The 27,788-nt window shown below is 39.3% G+C and overlaps 1 protein-coding gene across 1 annotated transcript; it reads left to right on the forward strand.

The window, feature by feature from the left end:
• On the forward strand, positions 1-27,492 carry LOC131198397 (uncharacterized serine/threonine-protein kinase SBK3-like). The gene is made up of 4 exons (XM_058182992.1): positions 1-318; positions 19,816-20,013; positions 24,300-24,502; positions 25,116-27,492. Exons 1-4 carry the CDS (start codon positions 192-194, stop codon positions 25,887-25,889), a joined length of 1,302 nt encoding a protein of 433 aa, XP_058038975.1. The 5' UTR covers positions 1-191; the 3' UTR covers positions 25,890-27,492.
• Positions 27,493-27,788: the final 296 nt, after the last annotated feature.

The following is a 27,788-nucleotide window of genomic DNA, read 5'->3' on the forward strand; positions in this document are numbered from 1 at the left end:
GTGACACATGTTCTCTTCTCCTCACAGTGGAGAGATTATAACCAGCTAGGACAGCTTCAGCTTTTATAGGCGCAACCAGCAGACTGAGCACAGAGAAAAATCCGAGAGAGAAAACGTATTTTACAATTCTTTGCACATCCAGGAAATACAGTTTGGGTGTCAGCAAAAGCTCCAAGTCTTAACCAGCAACAATGACACCTGGACAGATGAATGCCATAGTACATGAGAAACAAACAGCAACAGGAGAATGGTCTGCCGCTATGTTTCCACATGAGCCTTCCATTCCAGCACCAGCCCAGAAGTGCCTTCCAGATCAAGGTAAGATCTAGGAAATCAGGTATAGAGAAGCCAGTTTCGACTGCTTTTTCTGTTGAGTCCTTCCAAAGGACCTGGAATATTATTAAATTTGTTTGCCACATCTCACCATAAGATATAAGATAAGATATCTTTTTTAACTTCAGTCCATGTTTTAATATAATTTTTTGAAATTTTATATTTATACTATGTCATAATATAGTTATTATATATATATATATATATATATATATATATATATATATATATATATATATATATATATATATGTTTTCTGAGGTTTCTAACCAAAGACCTACACACACACACACACACACACACACACACACACACATATATATGGACGCGGTGGCTCAGGAGCTAGGATGTTGAGCTTGTTGATTGAAAGGTCAGCAGCTCAGCGGTTCGAATCCCTAGTGCTGTCATGTAACAGGGTGAGCTCCCGTTACTTGTCCCAGCTTCTGCCAATCTAGCAGTTTCAAAAGCACGTAAAAATGCAAGTAGAAAAAATAGGGACCACCTTTGGTGGGAAGGTAACAGCGTTCTGTGCACCTTTGGCATTGAGTCATGCCGGCCACATGACCACAGAGACATCTTTGGACAGCGCTGGCTCTTCGGCTTTGAAACGGAGATGAGCACCGCCCCCTAGAGTCGGCAATGACTAGCACGTATGTGCGAGGGGAGCCTTTACCTATATATATATATATATATATATATATATATGTAGGTCTTTGGTTATTCGGGTTTTCTCCCGCGTAAAATTGGAAGTGTCTTGGCGACGTTTCGACGAAGTCTCATTCGTCATCTTCAGGCTTCAGCTTCGTGCTTCTGGGAGCAATGTTCACGAATGCACGAAACTGAAGCCTGAAGATGACGAATGAGACTTCGTCAAACGCCGCCAAGACACTTCCAATTTTACATGGGAGAAAACCCGAACAACCAAAGACCTACACACACACACACACACACACACACACACACACACACACATATATATATATATATATATATATATATATATATATATATATATATATATATATATATATATATATATATATATATATATATATATTTGTTTTCTGAACCCGAATAACCAAAGACCTACATATATATATATGTATATATATATATATTTTCTGAGGTTATTATATATATATGTTTTCTAACCAAAGACCTACACACACACACACACACACAATATAATTATTGTGAAACAATGTGTAGTTCATATTTATCATGGTGACACTCAGATAATTTACCTTCTTTGCAACCTTAAAATCCATTTTACTTATCAGTTGTGTTTGATCTTCTATTTTTGTTAAGAACTTTGTTTTCTGTTTGTTAAATTTAAAGCCTGCTAATGCACCAAATTCTTTTAATTTGCTCATTAATATTTCAGTTCATAAATTAGCTTTAGTATGGTGTCTCTTCCATGTTCACCAAATAGATAAAGTTCCATTCAAATCTTATTTTATGGAATCTTGATTGCAGAAAATATGCAAAATTGTTGTTAAACTGTATTTTATTTCATAAATACTTTACTATAAAATGAAGATGACATTGTTTCTTTGAAAAGCATCTTTATTGCACATCATCAGTAACATCACCTACAGTAGCCCAAGATGTCAATGCTTATTTTTATTTTTTTCTAGTTTTTTCTGTTTTACATCATTTTTATTAAAAAAAAATTAAAAGGAAGTTAAAACCCAATACAAATTAGTATAAGTAAGGAAAAAAGGAAAAAAGAGAAAAAAAGAAAGCTAACATGCAAAAAAGTAAAAGAAAAGAGAAAAAAATATACGTCCACTTTTCTTTATAGCAATTACATGAACAACTATAAATTTATCTCTTACTCTATGATTACAACACTCTTCTTGCTATAATTTATCCTGTCTAATCATCAAAACCATTAATCATTTCCTGTTTTTCTGTCTTGCGAAAAGTCTGTAAGAAAGTTCCAATCAGCAATAAATAATAGATAACTGTTTTTTTCTCTTATCAAAGAAATGTAGCAATTTCCCTCCTCTTCACCAACCATTAGTCCATCCTGGGTAGTGCTGAACCTTTCCACCTTTGTGCATACAATACTCTTGCTGCAGTTATCATGTAAAAAAATGAAGTTCCATAACATTTTTCAAGTGTTTGTCCAGTAATCCCAAAAGAAAAGGCATGGGTTTCAATCTTGTGAATCAATGTATACATTTTCATCTAGATTTTTCTACTTATTTTACATGTATATCAAACATGATAAAATGTCCCTTCTTGTTCATTTTCTAAGTTAAATTTGAAGTGCCTTTAGACATTCTAAACAATCTGGTGCTATATAATAATTGTAGATTAGTTTATAAAAATTGTCTAAGTTTAAATATAATATAAATTACAATTCTTTCAGCCACGGTTTCCAATTGTTTCATTTGTATACAACAACCAATTTTTTTAGCCCAGTTTATCGTTCTTTCATTTGTTGTTCTTCTGTTTCAAATTTCAATAAAAGTGTGTTGGATATGTTTGCCATCTTGAGTTATTTGTAAAAATAATAAATAAATAAATAAATAACTCAATCACCATATTGGTGAAGGAGGCACTAGACCAGGGGTATCAAATTCGATTTCATTGAGGGCCACATCAGGGTTGTGTTTGACCTCAGGGGGTTGGGTGGACATGGCCAGGTGGGCATGGTCAGCTTGACATCATTCATCTTGGGGGTACCTGTGGTGGCCCGAGTGCTCTGCCAGTAAAAACAGACTCCCGAGCTCCATTTTTGGCTGTGATGACCCCCTGCAGCCCCCTGCCAGCAAAAACAGAGATTGGGAGGGCCGCAAGTGGCCTTCCTGAGCTCTGTTTTCACTGGCCGAGGCATCGTAGGACAGTCCTTTGCTGTTTGCAGGGTGGCCCTATGGACCAGATCTGCCCCCTGGACCTTGAGTTTGACATCCCTGCACTAGACAATAGCAGCATGGATGACTAAAGACATAAGAGGGAAGGCAACTGATACTGCAGATACAGGCAACTCAACATAAAAGTGAGATGAGCTGTGAAGCTTGGTAGAGATGTTTTTGCTAAAAGAATATCAATATCTTAGTCTTCCAGGATAGTGCTGGTGGAACACAAGGAGTTGGTGAGAGCAAAGCAAATTAACATGATTAACTGAAGGTTGCTTGTAATAGAAAATAGATTTTATATTTTTATCACTTAGTGAATTTCTGCAAGAAAGTTCCAATCAGCAATAAATAATAGATAACTGTTTTTTTCTCTTATCAAAGAAATGTAGCAATTTCCCTCCTCTTCACCAACCATTAGTCCATCCTGGGTAGTGCTGAACCTTTCCACCTTTGTGCATACAATACTCTTGCTGCAGTTATCATGTACAAAAATGAAGTTCCATAACATTTTTCAAGTGTTTGTCCAGTAATCCCAAAAGAAAAGGCATGGGTTTCAATCTTGTGAATCAATGTATACATTTTCATCTAGATTTTTCTACTTATTTTACATGTATATCAAACATGATAAAATGTCCCTTCTTGTTCATTTTCTAAGTTAAATTTGAAGTGCCTTTAGACATTCTAAACAATCTGGTGCTATATAATAATTGTAGATTAGTTTATAAAAATTGTCTAAGTTTAAATATAATATAAATTACAATTCTTTCAGCCACGGTTTCCAATTGTTTCATTTGTATACAACAACCAATTTTTTTAGCCCAGTTTATCGTTCTTTCATTTGTTGTTCTTCTGTTTCAAATTTCAATAAAAGTGTTTACATTTTAGCAGTTACATGGTCATCATTTGACAAAATTCTATTTCAAACTCAATCTTACAATATTCAAAAGTATAATTTCTTTGGTCTACTGTAAATAAAGAGGACCATTTCTTAGTCACCAATTCTTCTCTTGATTTATTTTACCTTCTCCTTGATAAAATTCTAGTATCTCTCAAAAAGTCAGCCATTTATGTGTGTCTTATTTCTGGTATATAATATGACAGCGTGTTTTTGGCTATTCACTATTCTCAATTTGGCATGCCTTAAATAATATTTATTTTTTTAAGATCCACATTAATCCTCACTTTGTCATATGACAATTATCTGTGCCATCCAAATCTCAGGTCATGTCCTTTTAATTCCAAAGACTTCTGTTTTGTGCTTTAATAAAAACCTCATTTGGGAAATTAAATGAAATAAGAATCAAACTTGATTCACGAACTTGACTGCCCATCACGAAGAATAAAAAAGACTAAAAAAAGAGAGAAATTCTTGTTGTTCTGGGATGCTGACAATGCTAAAAAGTAATAGGGACCAGAAATGGATTAGATATATTCACATAAGATCTATCAACACCTCCTAGGGATAGTGTAATACAGAGATTAAAATGGTATTGTAATTTTTCTCTCTCCACAGGAGTTCAGCTACAGGACACAGAAGCAGGGAAAAAGACTTCTGTTTCTCAGCAGCATCCTCTCTTTCATTTAAATCTAAACAGCAAGCTTCAAAATACGGTTTAAAATCAAGTAAACTCAGTCCTACTCTTTTCATTTTGTTACACTTTATATTTAATTCATGGTTTTTCACCTGTACATACATTTAGATATAACCTCTGCCAGTTTTTAAATGGTACATGAATTGCCAAAAGAGTTATTATCTGAAACAAAAAATGTATTTCTAGGCAAGACAGTTATTTTTATCACTGAAATTCTCTCCCAAAATTGTAATTTCAGTTGTAATTTCTTCCATCTTAGCATTATTATTTGGTTCATCACTCAGTCAACCAAATGTGCAGACTGGATTTGGCATTTTTGTCCATCTGTTGAGTCCTTCCAAAGGACCTGGAATATTATTAAATTTGTTTGCCACATCTCACCATAAGATATAAGATAAGATATCTTTTTTAACTTCAGTCCATATTTTAATATAATTTTTTGAAATTTTATATTTATACTATGTCATAATATAGTTATTATATATAAATATATACATATACATATACATATACATACATATACATATACATACATATACATACACACACACACACACACACACACACACACACACACACATATATATGGACGCGGTGGCTCAGGAGCTAGGATGTTGAGCTTGTTGATTGAAAGGTCAGCAGCTCAGCGGTTCGAATCCCTAGTGCTGTCATGTAACAGGGTGAGCTCCCGTTACTTGTCCCAGCTTCTGCCAACCTAGCAGTTTCAAAAGCACGTAAAAATGCAAGTAGAAAAAATAGGGACCAGAAATGGATTAGATATATTCACATAAGATCTATCAACACCTCCTAGGGATAGTGTAATACAGAGATTAAAATGGTACTTTAATGGTGTTTATCTTGGAATTGGTACGTGAGGAAAAATGCTTAAGCCATATTTCACGTCACAAAGATATCTTGTTCCAGCTTAAGTGAGTGGAAAAGAACACATGTAAAAGCTGATAGTTATTTGGTTGACTTATGTCTCTTAGTACAAATGAGCAGGATTTATGTTAAGAGAAGTTTTGATAGCAGATTCAAATAAGCCTTTTTTCTGTTATCTGAGCCAAAAGCAAGTTAAGTAGGGTCTGCTTTTGCATTACATTTTAACTGAGGGGAAAAGGTTATTGTTCTAGGCTAAATGTACCCAGTTAATTAACTTCTAGCCTGTAGAGATTTAATTTTATGTTTTCCCAATCTTAAGGATTTTCCTGTGTTGAATAAAATTTCAGGAAAAAAGACTATACAAATCAGAAAGGCTGATTCTCCCTCTTAAAAATGTCTGTTGCTTTTGCAATTTTATTTTCCTGCATTGCCTTTTCATTTATTTATATATTTAGGACAGCTGTCTTTAGTGACGTGAATAATAAGACTTATTCATTGCCTTAATTACAGTAAGATGGCCATTATTAAATACCCTATGTTGCGGCACCTCTTGATTTTCTTTTCTCTTTTTGCACTGAAAGTTTCTTTGTTCAAACAAAGAACAAATAAATATTCTGCCTTTATTATTATTTTTTTATAAATAAGGCAATGAACATACCCAATACTCCTTCCTCCTATTTTCCTCACAACTCTGAAATGGGTTGGGTTGAGAGAAAGGGACTGACCCAAAGTTACCCAGCTGAATTTCATGCCTAAAACAGGATTAGAACTCAAAAACCACCTTGAACTGATTTCTAGGCTGGCTCCTTAACCACTATACCAATTCTAGCTAGTTGTAAAGCTGTTATTTGAAGAAGGGAGATTAGCATATAAACTTGTGTCTACATTTTCACTCTCTATTGTAAGAAATAGCTAATCCTGTTCCTCTTGTATTAGAGTATCTGTCCAATTTGAGACTCTCATGTATTTCTGTGTCTGTGATTGTTTTATACCACTTTATTCAGTTTAACGTTCACTGATCATAAGATTTATTTCGCAAAGATTAAGATTGGAATTATAATGCCTCTTATGATCTAAAGATGTTTAAAAAATATTAATGTGATATTGCAGCTTAAGCACGACACACCATTGAGTCACAGTAATAAATACAGCAGTTGAAGAAATTGCAACTATATTAAGTAACCAGATCTGAGCTGCAAAAATCTGGATGACATCAGGAAGCTTTAGGTATCTCTTTGCTATCATCTCAAAGTCAGCTAGATGTTTTCAGTCCAGATCTAGGGAAACCAAGTTTCCTAATCCATTGAATTTAATTTATTCCTCATGCTGGAGAGAATTTGAAAACTCCAGACAAAGCTCAAATGAATTCTGATAAAGATTAAATCATGATCAGTTTGTGGTGAGATGGTTGGCAAATAAATTTAATAAAATAATAATCAATTCTAATGATTGGAACATAATGTAATTTTCTTGATGCAGCTGGTGGACACTGTGGTGAGGGGCATTGCTATCCTGCACAATTGTTTACAAATTAATTGGACAAGTGGTTGACATTTCTTCCAAGTGGTCTAAACACAGTTGCTATGTATTTGAGAGCAGGCCTCCTAAGTGTGAGATTTTGTCTCAGCAGGAGCTCTAATATCACTGTTCAGGATCAAACAGTGGCATCCGATGCTCCATCAGCACTTTTTTTTACAAAGAAAAGTGAGCCTACCCCTCAGTTTGGTATGCGAACAATCCTTTCCCATCTCCCTTGGTGTCTGCTTAACACTGAAAACAATGGTCCACAGATTCCTACCTAGGCATAGGATTTTTACAGAGAAAATGCCAAGCCAAGTAACATTCTAAAACTAAAGGTGCTATGTAAGTAAGCTGGCCTGGAATCCAAACTCTGTCATCTGAAAAGTCATCTTACTTTCACAGATGTAAATGGACCAGTTAAGGTTACTTAGAGGAGAAAAAAGAACCAATCAGCAAATGCTCAAACTTCCCGTTCTCAGACTCTCTCTCTCTTCAATTTTAATCTGATACATAGATTTAAATTCTGATTTCACAGAGTTTAAGTTAATGTCTTTGTTTTTATATAATCATAACAATTTTGAGAGCTGGGTTTAAGTAAAAGACACTGATCAGATTAGTAGCAGTTCTGTGAGGGGAATAAACACTGAATGTCTATAATTCTTAACTATATGAGTTACATTGATTGAACCCTATATAACTGAACCCTATATAACCCAATATAACTGTTTACAATATAATGTTTGATGCTGCTTTCTACTTCTGTGATAAAGTTTTTGCTTGAAATTTTCACTGCAGAATTTTGGTGATATAATGAGAGGTAATATTATTTTAAGGTGAGCCTAATTATGATGATATACTCATTGTGATTCTGGATACTGACTTTTCTCTTTCAGAGTAATTTCAAAAAAAAGTAGTTCCAGTCTGAAAAAAAAAGTATATTTTTATTGCATAATTACATCTACATCTCTTTCAGATGTCTTCCTGTAGTTAAAAAAGATGGAGAGCTAAAAGTAAAGGAGTTAAAATATGGGAGGGGAGAAAGGGAGGGAGGAAGGGAGGGAGGAAGGAAGGAAGGAAACCTGAATGAATGGCAGGTACACTTATTAATACATGGTAATCCATCAGTTTCTATGCAGAAGTGTCTTGTGTAGCACTATTTTCAGCTTAATTATTGACATTCTGTTCAGGGCTGCTGAATGAATAATAGGATGATATTCTGCCAAGAATTAAAAACATATTAAACTTTATGTTGAATTTCCTCTTTAGTTTAATTTTTATACATTCCTCTCCTAGTCTTTTGGCTACTTTGATTTTTTGTTTAATTTGGAAACTTTTGTTAAAAAGAAAAATCTAAAGACATGCATGGGAAAACCAAAGCTGCTGAAATTCTGCACCTGTAGTGAGTACTCACAAAAGTATTATAAAACAAGGGATCTTCCTTATGCCCTCTTTACTGTTATTTTTTTTTGTAACCACAAACAGCAAATAAACAGCAAAAGCAGATGCAAACTTTTTCCTAACATTAATGATTACCTCTGAATCCCATCCTTCTTCCAGAAAATCAAGATTGATGATCTTAAAATTCTAAAACATATTACATTGTATTTTTATACTTTAATAACTTTCTATTGGACTAAAGGCTATTGATTCAATGTTTTAAACAAACAAATATCCCTATAATATAGACCCAGCTGTGACAAAGTTTGATTTTTCCAAGCCCACATAGTCCTTTGAATCAATTTTACACATTTAAATTCACGTTTCTTTAATTACTATATCATAATAAAGAGGGGAAGGATGCAGTGAAAGATGATCATTGTTGCTATGGGTATTTGCTGTTACAAAGTGATGTTTGCCCACTGAAATGTAAAAAAAAAAAAAAAGCAAAACATCTGGTACATTTTAATTCTGCTATGAATCATGCCTGATGGCTTCTCCTATGAATCATGTACAAAATGAATCATAACATAGTCATACTTCATCTCTCTGAAATTAACTCAGCCATCTCTCAGATTAAGCGGTTTATATACCTCTCCAATAGACTCCAATAGATTCTTTCAAACTTTTCAAAAATTTGGGCGACTTTTTCTCAATATTTATACTAAATCATTTCTGGGAAGTTTTCTTCTCAGGTTAGAATAAGGAATTGTATATTGGAACATGAACAAGAGAGTTTGGTTACAAAAGACTTCAGTGAAATTCCATACATTGTTCCATGTTTAGATTTTTGACTGTTGTGGAGTTAGCATCAAAATCCCTCGGTGATGCCTGTTTTTGCCATTGTGTTTTGCAATGCCAAATTTAAAAAGTGACTCATTCTAGCTCGCAAATGACTAAACCTTAAAAAGACTACAGAGAATTTTTTTTGGCATATGAGTAGGTAACTTTTCCAAGTGCTGCACTGCATATATGAAAAGACTCATATTCATTTCTAAAATCAAATACTAAAGGCTTTCTGCACTTTCCACTGAATCTTAAAACATTGGATTCCCCCCTTCCAAAGAGTCTAGTCTGAAATATCTTATTAATACTATTCTAACATCATAGTTCCAACAGTATCTGTAATGAGGGAGGGAGGAAATTATATTCCTCTAAATGAATTCTTTTTAATGGTTTACAGAAGACAAAGTTGAGAGAGGACCCGATAGCTGTCTTCAAATACCTGAAACATTGTTTGAAATTATTTTTTACTTTTTCTAGAGTTTGAGACTGGAACTAACTGGATGAAATTTCAAAAATGTAGATACATGTATTAAAAACTCCTGGAGAGTAAGAGCTGTCAATCAGTGGAACCATGTTACTCACAACCCTTTCACTGAGGTTTTCAAATAGAAGCTGGACAGTCATTAATAGTCATATTGGGGATGGTGTATAGTGAGTCCTGCATTGTGCAGGAGGTTGGAGTTGATGACCTCTTGGGTGCCTTCCAATTCTGTTCTATGATTTCATGAAATATCAGTAGCAAGTTGATTTTCCAACAGACAGAGGCCCTCCTTTGAGCTGAAAAAATATCCAACCTCAAGGAACTGCTACTAGGATTTCTCTGTGCTACTGGTTTCCGTTTTTCACGCCAGAATGCTATTTGAACTGAGTTCTCTGAAGGTCTTCCTGGGACTTGAAACTGCAAAGTCAGTCGCTCAGACACACGCAAGCGGCACGAAGGGAATGTCCCGCCTCGCCGGGTGCAGGACGGTGGAAGGCTGGCTCAGGTTCATCTGCCGGTGGTTAGCTGTTTCCTAACCCGCTGGCGGCTTAAGCTCTCTTGTGCTGAACGCACCCTTACCTGCCAGGCTTGGATTCAAGATTGGACACTCCCCCCCCCCCCGCTCCAGCTCAAGAAAGGAACTTTTGGAGAAAGATAGCGGCAGTCTTTGAAAGACAGAGGCACTGAACCATTTGGGAAGCTTGTAAATGCCAAGTCAAATAAAGGGAAATAGATAACAAAAAACCTTCTCTGTTATCTTTTTTTCTTCTTCTCAAGGAGGTCTTTGAATGCAGGTGTGGGCTGCTTTTAACCTTAGGCAATAACTGGCGATATACCATAAACTTCAATTAGTTAAAAAAAAGGGATGCAGGAATTCTTAATCCCGAAGGAAGAGGCAGCAGCCATGCTGTACAAGGGAGCGGTCAGCAATCCAGCGAAGGTTTCCCTTATATGCTCCTGTTACAGAGCTGCTTCTCCCATCCCATCCCACCCACCTCGATTTCACTGTGCACCAGAAGATTTCTTCTACCACCACTTCCAAATCATTCCAAATCAGAAAGGCTATTCAGCTCCTACAGAATTTGGAACATGGGATACATGGAAGGTAGCAGATTTGGGATCCGCATTTCCTACATTCCCACCAGTGGCAAAGAAAAGAAAGATTCAGCACATTCCAGCTCATCTTCTGGGAAGGTGCAATTTATCTAAGGCAGTGTTTTTCAATCTTAGCTACTTTAACATATAGGGACTTCAATTCCCAAGCTAGTCAGCTGGCTGGGGGATTCTGGGAATTAAAGTTCACACATTTAAGAGCAGCAAAGATTGAAAAGCACTTTTAAGGGTTGCAATACATAATCCAATAAACTACTTTATGAAAGCCCACATTGTGAAATCTGTTTGCTATATAAACCCATAATACTGGATTTATTATTTCCTTACAATGGAATATTAGGTTGAGGAAACCACAAAGGCTTCCAAACACACTAATGGGAGAAATACATTTCTCAAATCCGGGTGAATTAATTTGCTTTCCTGACACAGAGCATGAAGTTATGCTCTTCCCAAACTGTGCTTCACAATACCCTAAACTATAAAGTGACCCAGGCATTTGAAGACAAATGCCACAAATACTGGTTCTCCTCAACAAGTGCTAAAATTATAGCAACAAAAATGCATAATGTTAATAGTGACTAATTTTACATATCGTTTTCTGATCAAATAAGTTCACACAATGTCAAAACTAAACAAATCACATTATGGTTTAGTGCAAATGTAAATATACTGCTCTTATTTTGAAATACATAATAATGTATTTATATTAATAATGTAATGTTAATAATAATGTAATAATGTTAATATAATACTTTCATAAAAGGAATTAATTCATTTACAGATACAACTGAGAGAAAAAAAGTCTCACCTTTGCTTTTATGACTGGATCAGTACTCAGAAAGTCTTTGTAAGGTCTTAAGCTTATAGCCAAGTAGGTCCACTGGACTTACACTGCTCCCATAATATTACAGCTTTGTTCTTTAGTCCATTCTTTTGGGTAAATTAAGGCAATGAATGCACTCATATACATACATTTAAAATGGCATTGCTGATCAAACTACAAATAATAATAATAATAATAATAATATTTTAATTTGTATACCGCCCTTCTCCCGAAGGACTCAGGGCGGTGAACAGGCAAGTAAAATACAAACAGAAACATACACAATATTAAAACAACCCTTAAGAAACTTATTCAATTAGCCAGGAAATTTAAAATAACATTACACCCCATAAAATTACAGAAATTTAAAACCCATCAAAATTCAATTAAAATTTAAAATTTAAAAATCAGGCCTGTTAGATTCGGGCAATAACGAGGCAAGAGACCAGGATAGTGACAACAGCTCTTTACTATATGGTGAACCCAGCAGCCAGTGCTGGGAAAAACCTCTCCTTATATACAGTTTAACCGGGGGCTTCAACCAATCAGCAACGTGCTATTTTCCCGCCAAAACTTTTAAAGATACATTACACTCCTTCCCTCCCAGAAAACACTTTACCATTATTTACATACAATTTACATCTTATTTCTCGACGTAGTCACGCAAGTAGACTGGGCGTCTCCTAACTCTTTCAGACCTGCGCAATTCATTCCCTGGGAGTGAGTCGAGCTGGCCGGAGGGACTGTTTGTTCCTCTCAGCTCCTCCTCTAGGCCATCCGGCCCTGGATTATTTGCAGAGTCTTCCCTGCTGTTTTCAGGATGAACCATTTGGCATCGCTGGACCTCCCGGCACTCAGATAAGTCCTGCGTTAGCCCTGGGTTTGAGTCAGCTGTGGATTCCAACATTGAATAGTCAGGGCATGTTTCGTCTGATTCTGTATTGTCTGTTATGCGTCTTCTTATCTGGTCTATGTGGCGCTTCCATACCCGGCCATCCCCCAACTCGACTAGATATGACTTTGGTCCTGTTATTTCTAGAATTGTCCCTGCTAACCAGGTCGGGCCCTCGCTGTAGTTGTGTGCCCACACTAGGTCGCCTGTTACCATCTCTCTTGTTTTACCTTGTGCCCCTTTGTAACCGTCTGGTGTGTAGTTTGGGTTTAAACGGTCTAGGGGACACCTAAGCTTCCGACCCATTAATAGTTTGGCCGGGCTGCGGCCAGTTGTGACACAGGGGGTTCTGTGTTGGACTGCTAGGAATGTATCGATTTTAGTTTGCCAATCGCCTGGCTTGAGTCTGGACAATGCTTCCTTTGCGCTCCGAACGAAACGTTCTGCAAGGCCGTTCGTCGCAGGGTGGAAAGGCGCCGAGAGGACATGCCGGATGCCCTCCTCTGCCAAGTACCCCTCAAACTGGGTTGCCGTGAATTGCGGGCCGTTATCTGAGACTAAGGTTTCGGGCAACCCATGGGTTGCAAATAGGTGCCGTAGGGCTGAGATCACGGCCTCGGCTGTCATGGATCTCATGAGAATGATTTCCAGCCATTTGGAGTAGGCATCGACTACTACCAGAAAGGTTTGACCGTGGAAGGGGCCGGCAAAATCGATATGGATCCTAGACCAGGGGCCCTGGGGTCTCTCCCATTCCCTAATCGGGGCCGTTGGGGGTAGCGGTCTGGACTCCTGGCAGGCCTGGCATTTCCCTACCCTCTCAGCAATTTCTGAGTCCATTAAGGGCCACCACACATAGCTTCTCGCTAGACCCTTCATCCTTACGATCCCTGGGTGACCTTCGTGAAGGAGATCCAATACCTTTTTTCTTAATTTCTCCGGGACCACCACTCGATCCCCCCATAGCAGGCACCCCCCTTGAGCCGAGAGTTCCCCACGTTTTTTTACAAACTCTTTAAAACGCTTGCCCGGCGTAGCGGGCCAACCTCTTTGTACCCAACCTATTACAGTTCTTATTGTAATGTTCTTATACGAAGCCCGAGCCACCTCTTTGGATGTGACTGGGCCAGAGTCCAAAGAGTCAATTAGCAGAACTGGTATCCCCGGAGTGGGGTCTTCGATAGTCTCTGGTAGCGGGCATCTGCTCAGTGCGTCTGCATGCCCTAATTCCTTTCCTGGCCGGTGTAGTAATTTATAAGAATACGCTGCCAGGAAGATAGTCCATCGGGTCAATCTTGGCGAAAGAGCCACGGGCGTTGGGCGGTCGCCTGCCAGCAGACCTAGCAAAGGTCTATGGTCCGTGATGATTTCAAAATCACGACCAAATACATACTCATGAAATTTCTTGACCCCTGAGACTATAGCCAAGGCTTCCTTATCAAGCTGGCTATAATTCCTTTCAGTTGATGACATGGTTCGGGAGTAGTATGCAATAGGGGCTTCTGTGCCATTTGGTAACCTGTGGCTGAGCACAGCCCCCACCCCATAGGGAGATGCATCGCAGCTTAACACTAGTGGTAGCGTGCCATTGTACTGGATAAGGAGGCTATCACTCGATAGGAGATTTTTTTACCCCTTCGAATGCCCTAGCTTCTGCCTTTCCCCAAGACCATGCAGCCGTCTTTGCCAGTAATTTATGCAGCGGCTCGGCTACTGTTGCCTTATTCCTTAAGAATACTGCGTAGAAATTGATCAGACCTAAGAATGCCTGTAACTCCGTTTTGTTCTTTGGAACCGGGGCCTTCCTGATGGCCCGTACCTTGCTCTCGGTGGGGTGAATCCCTTCCCTGTCTATCCGGTAGCCCAGGAATTCCACAGACTCAACCCCGATCTGGCATTTGTTTACTTTAACCGTGAGACCGGCAGACCGGAAAATGCCCAAAACTTTTCGCAGCCTTACCCCTAATTCCTCTAGGTTCTCAGCGGATACCAGTACATCGTCGAAGTATGGTACCACGCCTGGCAGGCCCTGCAATAACCGCTCCATCAGGTTCTGAAATAACCCTGGAGCCACACTAACCCCAAACTGTAATCGGGTGCACTTAAAAGCCCCTCTGTGAGTCACAATTGTCTGCGCTTCGGCTGTGCTGCTGTCTACAGGCAGCTGTTGATAGGCTTGGGCCAAGTCTAGCTTGGCAAAAACTTGCCCTTGCCCCATGGAGTGCAGTAAGTGCTGTACCACCGGGACGGGGTAAGCACTCTTTTGCAATGCTTTGTTAAGCGTTGCCTTGTAGTCAGCGCAAATCCGGACCGATCCGTCCGGCTTGACTGGGGTGACTATAGGGGTCTCCCACTTAGCATGGTCAACTGGTACTAGAATTCCCTGGTTTACTAGCTTGTCTAGTTCCCGGTCAATCCTGGGCTTTAGGGCGAACGGGACCCTCCTAGCCTTTAGACGGATAGGGGCAACTCGGGGGTCTAAGTTAAAGGAGATAGGGGTCCCCGTGTACTTGCCCAGGCAGTCTCTGAAAACGTCCCCAAATTCTTTCACGAGTTCGTCTTTGAGGTCGACTTCGGTTCTGAAGATTCCAGTCACTCCCATGCCCAATGCTCGGAACCAGTCCAGTCCCAACAAGCTTGGCAGGGTCCCATCGACGATGGTGATGGGCAGAGTTTTCTTGTACTTTCCATATTCGACATGGACGGACGTTGCCCCTCGGACGGGGATGCGATTCCCCTGGTAGTCCTGTACTTTTAGTCTTTGTGGTTGCAGCTTGCGCTTTGCGATGGCGGGTAAGGCTCTCACGAGGTTGTCCCAGGACATGATCGTGATCGATGAGCCGTGTCCACCTCAATCGGCACGGCACCCCTCAATCTTTGCTTTGTGAAGATTTTCTTTTCTAGGCGTGTTGATGCGTGACCCACTCTCACGACAGTTTGATTCAATTTCACGCCTTTTTAAACTGACCACCGGGCCGCTTGCTGCCGTTCCAGCTCTGATTGGTCGGTTTGAATTTTTGGCGGGAAGGTTGGGAGCTCGAACCGCTCCCTCAATAACCCGCAGCCGCATTCTGGACTAGCTGAAGTCTCCGAGTGCTCTTCAAGGGGCCCCATGTGAGAGCATTGCAGTAGTCCAGGCGAGAGGTAACGAGCATGAGTGACCGTGCATAGGGCATCCCGGTCCAGGAAGGGCGCAACTGGCGGATCAGGCGAACCTGATAAAAGCTCTCCTGGAGACGGTCGTCAAATGATCTTCCAAGGACAACCGCCCATCCAGGAGCACGCCCAAGTTGCGTACCTCTCCATCTGGGACAACGACTCACCCCGACAGACAACTGCATCTGCAGCTGACTGTACCGGGTGCCGGCATCCACAGCCACTCCGTCTTGGAGGGATTAAGTTTGAGCCTGTTCCTCCCCATCCAGACCCTCGGCTTCCAAACACACTAATGGGAGAAATACATTTCTCAAATCCGGGTGAATTAATTTGCTTTCCTGACACAGAGCATGAAGTTATGCTCTTCCCAAACTGTGCTTCACAATACCCTAAACTATAGTGACCCAGGCATTTGAAGACAAATGCCACAAATACTGGTTCTCCTCAACAAGTGCTAAAATTATAGCAACAAAATGCATAATGTTAATAGTGACTAATTTTACATATCGCTTTCTGATCAAATAAGTTCACACATTTAAGAGCAGCAAAGATTGAAAAGCACTTTTAAGGGTTGCAATACATAATCCAATAAACTACTTTATGAAAGCCCACATTATGAAATCTGTTTGCTATATAAACCCATAATACTGGATTTATTATTTCCTTACAATGGAATATTAGGTTGAGGAAACCACAAAGGCTTCCAAACACACTAATGGGAGAAATACATTTCTCAAATCCGGGTGAATTAATTTGCTTTCCTGACACAGAGCATGAAGTTATGCTCTTCCCAAACTGTGCTTCACAATACCCTAAACTATAGTGACCCAGGCATTTGAAGACAAATGCCACAAATACTGGTTCTCCTCAACAAGTGCTAAAATTATAGCAACAAAATGCATAATGTTAATAGTGACTAATTTTACATATCGCTTTCTGATCAAATAAGTTCACACATTTAAGAGCAGCAAAGATTGAAAAGCACTTTAAGGGTTGCAATACATAATCCAATAAACTACTTTATGAAAGCCCACATTATGAAATCTGTTTGCTATATAAACCCATAATACTGGATTTATTATTTCCTTACAATGGAATATTAGGTTGAGGAAACCACAAAGGCTTCCAAACACACTAATGGGAGAAATACATTTCTCAAATCCGGGTGAATTAATTTGCTTTCCTGACACAGAGCATGAAGTTATGCTCTTCCCAAACTGTGCTTCACAATACCCTAAACTATAGTGACCCAGGCATTTGAAGACAAATGCCACAAATACTGGTTCTCCTCAACAAGTGCTAAAATTATAGCAACAAAATGCATAATGTTAATAGTGACTAATTTTACATATCGCTTTCTGATCAAATAAGTTCACACATTTAAGAGCAGCAAAGATTGAAAAGCACTTTAAGGGTTGCAATACATAATCCAATAAACTACTTTATGAAAGCCCACATTATGAAATCTGTTTGCTATATAAACCCATAATACTGGATTTATTATTTCCTTACAATGGAATATTAGGTTGAGGAAACCACAAAGGCTTCCAAACACACTAATGGGAGAAATACATTTCTCAAATCCGGTGAATTAATTTGCTTTCCTGACACAGAGCATGAGTGACCGTGCATAGGGCATCCCGGTCCAGGAAGGGCGCAACTGGCGGATCAGGCGAACCTGATAAAAGCTCTCCTGGAGACGGTCGTCAAATGATCTTCCAAGGACAACCGCCCATCCAGGAGCACGCCCAAGTTGCGTACCTCTCCATCTGGGACAACGACTCACCCCGACAGACAACTGCATCTGCAGCTGACTGTACCGGTGCCGGCATCCACAGCCACTCCGTCTTGGAGGGATTAAGTTTGAGCCTGTTCCTCCCCATCCAGACCCTCGGCTTCCAAACACACTTGGATGGCATCGGTGTAAAATGTGCTTTCAGCAGAGTCTGCAGAGTTTGCCACGGTACCGACTGTACCGCGTTGGTTCAGCCAGGGATTCTGCGGTGTCGAAAACTTCTGGACCGCAGTGGCTCAGGAAATAGGCTCGTTTCCTGTTGTCGGAAACTCCTTGAAGTTCATTTGCTTCGAGGAAACACTCGAAGCGAGCCATGTATGATCCCCATTTCTCCTTAGCTGGGTCGAATGGCGCTGGCAGTGTGTAGCCGGACATCGCTGCTTTCTGCCCTTGTTTTGCTGGGTTCGTGTCTTCCTGGTGAGTTCAGCTCTTTTCCTGGCGCTCCTAGCCTCGAGATCCCACCTTCGTCGCCAGTGTTAGATTCGGGCAATAACGAGGCAAGAGACCAGGATAGTGACAACAGCTCTTTACTATATGGTGAACCCAGCAGCCAGTGCTGGGAAAAACCTCTCCTTATATACAGTTTAACCGGGGGCTTCAACCAATCAGCAACGTGCTATTTTCCCGCCAAAACTTTTAAAGATACATTACAAGGCCAGGCCAGCCATACGAAATAAATAGGTTTTAAGTTCGCGGTGAAAGGTCAGGTAGATGTCGAAGCCCAAGGGGAAGCTCGTTCCACAGGGTAGGAGCCCCCACAGAGAAGGCCCTCCCCCTGGGGACAGCCAGTCGACACTGTTTGGCTTACGGCACCCTGAGGAGTCCCTCTCTGTGGGAACGCACCGGATGCTGGGAGATAGAAGCCAGCAGTAGACGGTCCCGTAAGTAGCCCGGTCCTAAGCCATGGAGCGCTTTAAAGGTGGTAACCAATACCTTGAAGCGCACCTGGAAAACAAAAGGTAGCCAGTGCAGTCTGCGCAGGATAGGTGTTACGTGGGAGCTCCGAACCGCTCCCTCAATAACCCGCGCAGCCGCATTCTGGACTAGCTGAAGTCTCCGAGTGCTCTTCAAGGGGAGCCCCATGTAGAGAGCATTGCAGTAGTCCAGGCGAGAGGTAACGAGAGCATGAGTGACTGTGCATAGGGCATCCCGGTCCAGGAAGGGACGCAACTGGCGGATCAGGCGAACCTGATAAAAAGCTCTCCTGGAGAAGGTCGTCAAATGATCTTCCAAGGACAACCGCCCATCCAGGAGCACGCCCAAGTTGCGTACCCTCTCCATCTGGGACAACGACTCACCCCCGACAGACAACTGCATCTGCAGCTGACTGTACCGGGGTGCCGGCATCCACAGCCACTCCGTCTTGGAGGGATTAAGTTTGAGCCTGTTCCTCCCCATCCAGACCCTACGGCTTCCAAACACTGGGACAGCACTTCGACAGCTTCACTGGGGTAGCCCGGGGTGGAAAAGTACAGCTGAGTGTCATCAGCGTACAGTTGGTATCTCACCCCAAAACCACTGATGATCTCACCCAGCGGCTTCATATAGATGTTGAACAGGAGGGGTGAGAGAATCGATCCCTGCGGCACCCCACACATGAGGCACCTCGGAGTCGATCTCTGCCCCCCTGTCAACACCGTCTGCATCCGGTCAGAGAGGTAGGAGGAGAATCACCGATAAACGGTGCCTCCCATTCCCAACCCCTCCAACCGGTGCAGCAGGATACCATGGTTGATGGTATCAAAAGCCGCTGAGAGGTCTAATAGGACCAAGGCAGAGGAATAACCCCTATCCCTGGCCCTCCAGAGATCATCCACCAGCGGGAAGCGGGAAATATAGGAAGATTGTTTTAATCTCCATTTTAAGGAGAGTAAAATTATTTCAAATCTTTTCTGGCTTTCACTTTTCCTTTAAACCTTCCTTTAAACCTTTAAATATCTGCATAGCAGTTGCATAATAGTAACTTTGATGTAAAATCACAATAGAAAGAAAATTGGATCATCAATGCCCAGACTCTTCTCAGCTGAAATCAGATAACTTTTGTAAATCACATTCAATTTTCCAATCAATGCTAAGATAAACTGGAACTTGATATCTGATTTGCAATAGCTTATTTAATATCCCTCTCTCTCCTCAGATGCTGCTGCTGAGCAAGATGTCAATTCTGCTGAGAATATGGATGACACTGAAGACAATGAGGAATTCCTAGAGAAGCTCATATCCATTACCTCCAAGAGTTTACCGAAACTGGAGATAGAGGAGAGATACAACATAACAAGAGAGCTAGGCAGTGGCTCCTATGGTCATGTTCTACAAGTTCAGCATCGTGAGAGAGGTAAGAATATATAAATGTGGTGAACATTTTTTTTTGAAAAGTTTTTCTTTTATTTCTCATAAACATATTTAAGTCTCTTATCCATCATTAATAATTAATCTTGTCTTTTAACAATTTGAATTATTAATTGTTCGGGGCTGCTCTTTTACCATTTCCTCTCTTTTATTTTACCACAACTTTTCCTCTTCTTCTTCTCTTCTCTTCCTTCTTCTGATTCTTCTACATTTCTATTTTCCTTCCCTTTCCTACTTCCCCTTCCCTTACCCCACTTTTCTCTTCTTCCTTTTCTAACCTTCTCGACTACTCTTTTTTCTCCTCTCTTCCTCTCCTTTTCCATCTTTTCTATCCCTTTCTCTCCTTTCCTCTCTTCTCCCCTCCTAGCCTTTCTCTGTCTCTTTTTCCACTTTGTTGTTTCCATTTTCAATTCAATCTAGAATGGTATCAGAGCAGCCCCTATTTTCTATTTATATACATCTTCATTTCAATTTCTTTTTTGTTTAATAATTACAACTATTTCATCATTCATGTACACTTTTTATAGCAACACTTTTTCTCTCCCGACCCTTTCCCCCTTTTCAATTAACTAGGCATCATCTGAGTTTCTATTCTTTTATTACCTTTTCTCTTATTTGTCTTTTCCTTATCCACTTTATCTCTATACCTTTATTCATATTTCTTTTCTAACCAATCATAAAATTTCCCCCATGTCTTGAAATACATCAGTGTGTTGTATGTGGTGAACATTTGATTGGGTTTAAATAATACTGTATGTATAGCCAGGAAGACCCAACCTGTGTTTGCCAATATATTTGTTGGAGCACCTCAGGATCCCCATTTCCATTATTTCTCAGATTCTTTCAATAAAAAAATAAATCTATGGAAAATTGGTATTCTGTTTTTGGTATGGAAATCTATGGAAAACTGGTATTCTATTTTTTTTTCAAAATTTGAAGGGCTGCCATACAGAAAAAAGGGTCAACTTATTTTCCAAAGCACCCAAGGCTAGATAAGAAACAACAGATGGAAGCAAATCAAAGAGAGATCCAATCTACATAGAATTTAAGAGAAATTTCCTGACAATGAGAACAACCAATGGAATAGCTTGCCTTCAAAAGTTGTGGATGCTCCATTACTGGAGGCTTTTAAAAAGAGATTGGGCAGCCAACTGTCTGAAATGGTTTGGGATGTCCTGCTTGAGCAGGGGGTTGAACAACTTCTAACTCTGAAATTCTATGTTCTAAATAACAAAGGGCCAGCCCGATGTGCTAAGGAATATCTTGAGGAATTGATAGGAAGTAGGGGAATGTCCTTATTAGTTTATCTACTGGCAGATGCTTATTTTGAGTGTGGTCATGCCCTGCCAGCAGGTGAATGGAAGCTATAGCTCCTCAGGGTGAGGTTTCTCTAAGAAACTGCAGGTGCAGTGAGGGCCGACACACCTTTGCCCCTCTTTGAATCCAAATATTAACTATCTCTATTTAGCCCTTTATGGTTGGGAGCCATAAATTCATTTGGAATATTTTTAAGCCTATCATGTAACACAACATGGCCACCAGGGATTGCCTGTTCACCAAATAACTTCCACCGTGTATCCAGCAAAGGTGCCAATATTGGTTCTGAAACAGTTTTTCCCCACACCAAATGCAATAATATACATTTCTAGACTAGACTATAGTTCATTTAAACCATGAAGTATTTAGCAAGAGAGTGATAATGTTAATCCATAAATCTTGATTTATAAATTCTGGTAGCTGGAATTTATACAACACACTAAGCCAAAACTGAACAAATCTTTTTCTAGCTTAGCATCATGTATGAAGCCAGACCATGATATCATGCTATTGTTTATCTGAGTTTATTCTGTTGTCCAATAGGTACAGGTTTATCAATATCACATTGGAAAGTCTTATTCACAGGTTCTCTGTTTAAGAATTCACTTAATTACGAGGAATTTAAGGGTTCCTGAGGTTGGGATTACATTTTTATTTCATCAAGCCTTGACTTGGATTGAGTTTGGCCTTCACTGCTTGTTGCTCTCATCCAGTTCACACTGCCTGCAATTAATTAACTGTGTCATCCCAGGCATGTGGACAGCTGCCAACAAGCAGGTGCTACTTTGGCAAAGCAAAACCCAGCAAATAGAGCAGCAAATTGGCTTGTTTCCCAACTGTAAGGCATACAGAAAGAAACAACCCTTAAGAAAAATAAAAATGAATGGCAGATTATTGAGCACCCATGCAAGAAAATACACAGAATATGGATGTTTGCTTTTTTCCCTATTATATAGATTTCCCTTATTATTTAATTAACTAGGTTCACAGTGCCACCTAGTGGGTTGCAGTAACACCTCCAAGTTTGGAAATTTGATTTTCTCCCAATATTTTTCCCTCCTCCTCTTTTGGCTTCCAGTCCTGGGACTCTATGAAGGTCCCCCACTGATGTACTGACTGAGACTACTTAGTTTCAGAACCCAGACAGCATCAATCAGATATTGCTAAGACATTAATACACATAAAATAACAAATTATCAACATTTACCTCTATACTCCATATCTTTTGATTCCAAAACCCCTTCCTTTGAATCAGTATGACTTTAAGGATGTCAGAAACAACTAACTAACTACCTAACAAACTGCAGATAAGCCAAAAGCATCTATTTTCCCATTTCTCTCTCTCCTTTAAAATGGAGTCTGGATGAGGGAGGGGGAAGAATGCCTTGTTTGCTATTACTTAGAAGCTTCTTCTGCAGAATCAAAACAGCATTGAATTAGTCAGTTTTCCGTGTAAATATTTCTAGCAGCTCTAAAAGATGCCCATGTTTTGCAAAGAGAGAGGACCTAGGAAATGGCTGCATTTCATCAGTTTGTTTTCATCTATTAGCACATCTGCAGGAAATCCCAGCCATGTCTAGTCTTTTTTTTTCTCTGCAAAGCTTTATTCAAACTATTATGGGTCAGCCTCATACTTTTTGAAAAAAAGGAACTATTGTATGATTAAGAAAATTAACATTACCAGATGTAAAGACAAGACTTTTAAAGTTCATTTACAGGTCAAAATGCATTGCAAAGATCACTAATGTATCTGTCTGTTCTTTATTTATTTATTTATTAATCAAATTTATATACCGCCCTATCTCCCGAAGGACTCATGGGATGAAAATCTAAAAATAATATTGTAAGCAGATAAAGATTTCAGAAAAGTTTCTCCTGTAGCATTTAACAAACTGTGCAAAACACAATATAATCCTGACATATGCTGCATCTGATTATTATTATACTAAACCACAGTAGCCAGTTTGGTATATGGTTAAGGTACAATCTAAAGAACGAAACAAAACAATGACTTGGACGAGGGGATAGATGGGGAACTCATCAAATTTGCAGATGACACCAAGCTGGCAGGAATAGCCAACACTCCAGAAGATAGGCTCAAGTTACAGAAAGATCTTGACAGACTTGAACATTGGGCGCTATCTAACAAAATGAAATTCAACAGTGAAAAAAGTAAGGTTCTACATTTAGGCCAAAAACAAAATGCACCAGTACCGTATGTGGTACCTTGCTCAATAGTAGTACCTGTGAGAGGGATCTTGGAGTCCTAGTGGATAACCATTTAGATATGAGCCAGCAGTGTGCAGCAGCTGTTAAAAAGCCAACACAGTTCTGGGCTGCATAAACAGAGGATACAATCAAGATCACGTGAAGTGCTAGTACCACTTTATAATGCCTTGCTAAGGCCACACTTGGAATATTGCATCCAGTTTTGGTCGCCACGATGTAAAAAAGATGTTGAGACTCTAGAAAGACTGCAGAGAAGGGCAACAAAGATGATTAGGGGACTGGAGGATAAAACATATGAAGAACGGTTGCAGGAACTGGGTATGTCTAGTTTAACAAAAAGAAGGACTAGGGGAGACATGATAGCAGTGTTCCAATATCTCAGGGGCTGCCACAGAGAAGTGGGAGTTGGGCTGTTCTCCAGAGCACCTGAGGGTAGAACAAGAAGCAATGGGTGGAAACTGATCAAGGAAAGAAGCAACTTAGAACTAAGGAGAAATTTCCTGACAGTTAGAACAATTAATAAGTGGAACGACTTGCCTTCAGAAGTTGTGAATGCTCCAACACTGGAAATTTTTAAGAAAATGTTGGATAACCATCTGACTGAGATGGTGTAGGGTTTCCTGCCTGGGCAGGGGGTTGGACTAGAAGGCCTCCAAGGTCCCTTCCAACTCTGATGTTATGTTATGTTATGTTATGTTATTTATTGGCATATATCCTTGCCTGCAGGAACCTCAATGGCTTTGAAACTGATGTCCAAGGAACACACAGGGAGAAGGGAGTTCCTGTGGGAATATTGTATTGCTCTCTGCCTCTCTTCACATCCTACACTTCTTCGAACCATTGGCAGTGCTTTTGAATCATCTACTCATTATGGATTTGCACAGGAGCTAGCACCAGCTGGAGATCTCTGCAGCATCCTGAACTCAGGGGTATAAAAAGCAAAAGACTTTAAGGACACCAGAACTGGCAAGATCTCATTAAGCATGGAAAATGATAGGGTGATATTTTTTTGAGTGGGTACAAGAGGAGAATTAAGGGTAGGGAAATTACTAGATAAAAGAAGAATTTGCAGTAAGTTTTTCAACTGTGCTGCACATCCTGCTTGTAATTGGAATGGTAGAAGAACAGAGTTTGATAGTGCATTAAATACTATTTCATTTATTTGGGGGCTTTTTTTAAAAAAGGGCTAGGTGCCCTTTTATTCTTTAAAGTCACAATTATACTTTTCTATACATATATTTGCTTTCTTCTTTTGATGCTTTAAACTGTTCCCAAGTTGACCAGATGGTAGTTTCGGTAATACAATTATATAAATACCTGTATACATAACCTTTTTAGATAGATAACACTATCACAGTGTTAGCTAATCTATATAATTCATGCATGGTTACTGTGGCAATCTTGAAAAAGCATTTCTTCATAACCTTTCAAGACAAGGACTCCTTGATTAATTGCAGGGAGAATGTTTTCAAATTGGCTCCACTGAAATGCTGGGTATTTTGTGGAGCTTTTCTGTAATTCTGTTTCTTTTTTCTTCAACAGGAAGGACTTCCTGAGGTGCAAGTGAAACGGTGTGCAAGCCAGTTGGCTGATGCTCTGGATTTCATGCATGGCAAAGCTCTGGTACACCGGGACATAAAACTAGATAACGTGCTGCTTTTTGACCAAGAATGCCATCAGCTGAAATTAGGTGACTTTGGCCTGACACGACTGGAAGGCACCTGCATAGCTGCTATGTCTGCTGTCTTGCCATATTCCCCACCAGAACTATGCCTGCTAGAGAGGACAGAGTCTCTAGCTCTGGACTCAAGCCTTGATATTTGGGCCTTTGGAGTGCTGCTCTTCTGTATTTGTACTGGCTGCATCCCTTGGGATATGGCAATGAGCCCTGATCCTAAGTTTGAGGAATTTAGCATCTGGCAAAATCGCACAATACCAAGTGAGGCTCCAGGCCTGTGGAAAGTTTTCACAGCTCCTGCCTTGCGTATGTTCCGCCGCATCATGGCTCTTGACCCTAACCGTCGTAGCCCTGCTATTGAAGTGAACAAATACTTGCATTTGCCTTGGCGAGTGGGTACTTCCGAAAACATTCAGGATGATTTGTTGAAGACAATTAGTTCTGAGGCCTGCCTTAAGGGACCCAGTGAGGACAATACTGAACTGGGCAGAAACCCCAAGGAGAATTGCCTCCAGCAAATGCAACCCGAAGTCATTGCCCCAGAGAAAACTCATGCCATACAGATGGGTCCCAATCCTGGAAGCAATCCCAGTCCACATGAAGGTTCAAGGCTAAATGGACCAGGACTTGAGCCCTGAAGAAAGTATCAACTCTGAAAATAATGATTCCTTTCATCAGGGAAAGACAAGAAGGACTCCAGCTATCTTACCTTCTTTGTATTAAGGAAGAGTAGAACTAGTCACTCCGTAGGGAGATTTTCAGAATAGGAGCGCTCAGTTGTATAGTATCAATGTAGCATCATGATACCTAGAAACAGTTCTAGAGAATTTTTTTTCTGGAATATCCATTCTTTTTTGTTTCTTATGGCACATAATGCAACAAAAAGAAATCATTGTGATTCAGTATTTTTAGCTTTATCCTCTCATGGATTTTTCTTTAAATATCAGATTTGAAAGAAGGTGCAGTAGCCTATCTAGTTCTGACTTCTCAGGATGCTTTTTTTTAAATATCTTCCACTTTGCAGTCTATGCATTTTTCTTGCATTAATTATGCATTGTTTAATTATGGGATATAACATTATATAAAAATTGTTTGCATTAATGCATTAATTCCTGGATGGGAATTAATGATCAATAGATTGTAAAAAAAATTAATAGCTTCCTGAATTTTCTGAAATTGGAAACTTTTCATTAATGTTTTCCTTGAATTCTATTTACTTTTTTTCTTTTCTTTTTAAAGAAGAATTAGGCTCCTTAAAAGATTTTTTCTTCTTCTAAGTTTTTCTTGTTCTTTTAGTTTAAAAGAAAATATCCACAATTCAAGTTTCTGTCACAGAAACGCTATAAATGCAACAGTTCAGGGAAGATAATAATATAATAGTCTTTCATCACAAATGGCAAATGAAACTAATAGCCTACAATAAGAATTAATCTGTAACCTATAAATTAACTTTTAATTGTGTTTTAAATAACTTTTGCTCAATTAGATTAATAAGTAAATATAAGTGAATCTTTTGCACAGGGAAAGGGTATTTGTACATAATATAGTGACACTTTATTTGCATGGAATTTTTACATTATTTCTGCATGAAACAATTCACAAAGAAGTAATATTTTTGCAGTGTCAAAGAGTTCTAATATGGAAGCATCCAAAGTCTCATGTTTTACATCTGTAACAATGGCCTAATCATTGAACCAAAAAAGGTAGATAATCTTTGGGACGTATGATATCCTGAAGTAATGAGTTAATAAGATATACTATGTTTGTTTATTTGATTATATCATTGAATTTCTATAATAAATTATCACAAAACTGGCTGCTTGGAAGAGCTGGATGTCATGGGGTTCCAAATTAATTAAGAAATTCTTGCAAAGGAAATATAATTCCTATCCTAGACCCTAGAGTTTTTGAATGAGATGGTAACAGTTGTGGAAACTGGTATTCGATTACCTTACTAAGGGCTTTTTCCTTTTATGTATTTTTTAAAAATAAAGTTTGGACCTGCAGCCAACAGTTGAGAACAGAAATGTCTTTTCCCTTATCCTGTTGCATAAATCTAAATGATTTATATCTTAAAGTTAAGTTTTGCTTAGGGCAGAAATGTAGCACCAGTAAATTTCTCTGTGTCACACAGAAATATAATACAATGTCATAATGATTCCTCCTTTCATATGGAGGGCTTCATATACTTATAGCTGGTTAGAGCTCTCTTTGGGAAAAAAATTTATTTATTTATTTATTATTTATTAATTAAATTTCTAGACCGCCCTTCTCCCGAAGGACTCAGGGCGGTGTACAGCCTTATTAAAATACATAGATAGACAATAAATTTGCATGGAATTTTTACATTATTTCTGCATGAAACAATTCACAAAGAAGTAATATTTTTGCAGTGTCAAAGAGTTCTAATATGGAAGCATCCAAAGTCTCATGTTTTACATCTGTAACAATGGCCTAATCATTGAACCAAAAAAGGTAGATAATCTTTGGTATGATATCCTGAAGTAATGAGTTAATAAGATATACTATGTTTGTTT

Source organism: Ahaetulla prasina, chromosome 4 (assembly GCF_028640845.1).
Source record: "Ahaetulla prasina isolate Xishuangbanna chromosome 4, ASM2864084v1, whole genome shotgun sequence".
Lineage (NCBI taxonomy): Eukaryota > Metazoa > Chordata > Lepidosauria > Squamata > Colubridae > Ahaetulla > Ahaetulla prasina.

Bases quoted from the DNA above. Each gene is read 5' to 3' on its own strand.
- LOC131198397 (XM_058182992.1), top strand. From the start codon at position 192: ATGACACCTGGACAGATGAATGCCATAGTACATGAGAAACAAACAGCA. The intron at 319-19,815 runs GTAAGATCTAGG...CTCTCTCCTCAG, and splicing joins GAAGTGCCTTCCAGATCAAG to ATGCTGCTGCTGAGCAAGAT. The intron at 20,014-24,299 runs GTAAGAATATAT...CCTTGCCTGCAG, and splicing joins AGTTCAGCATCGTGAGAGAG to GAACCTCAATGGCTTTGAAA.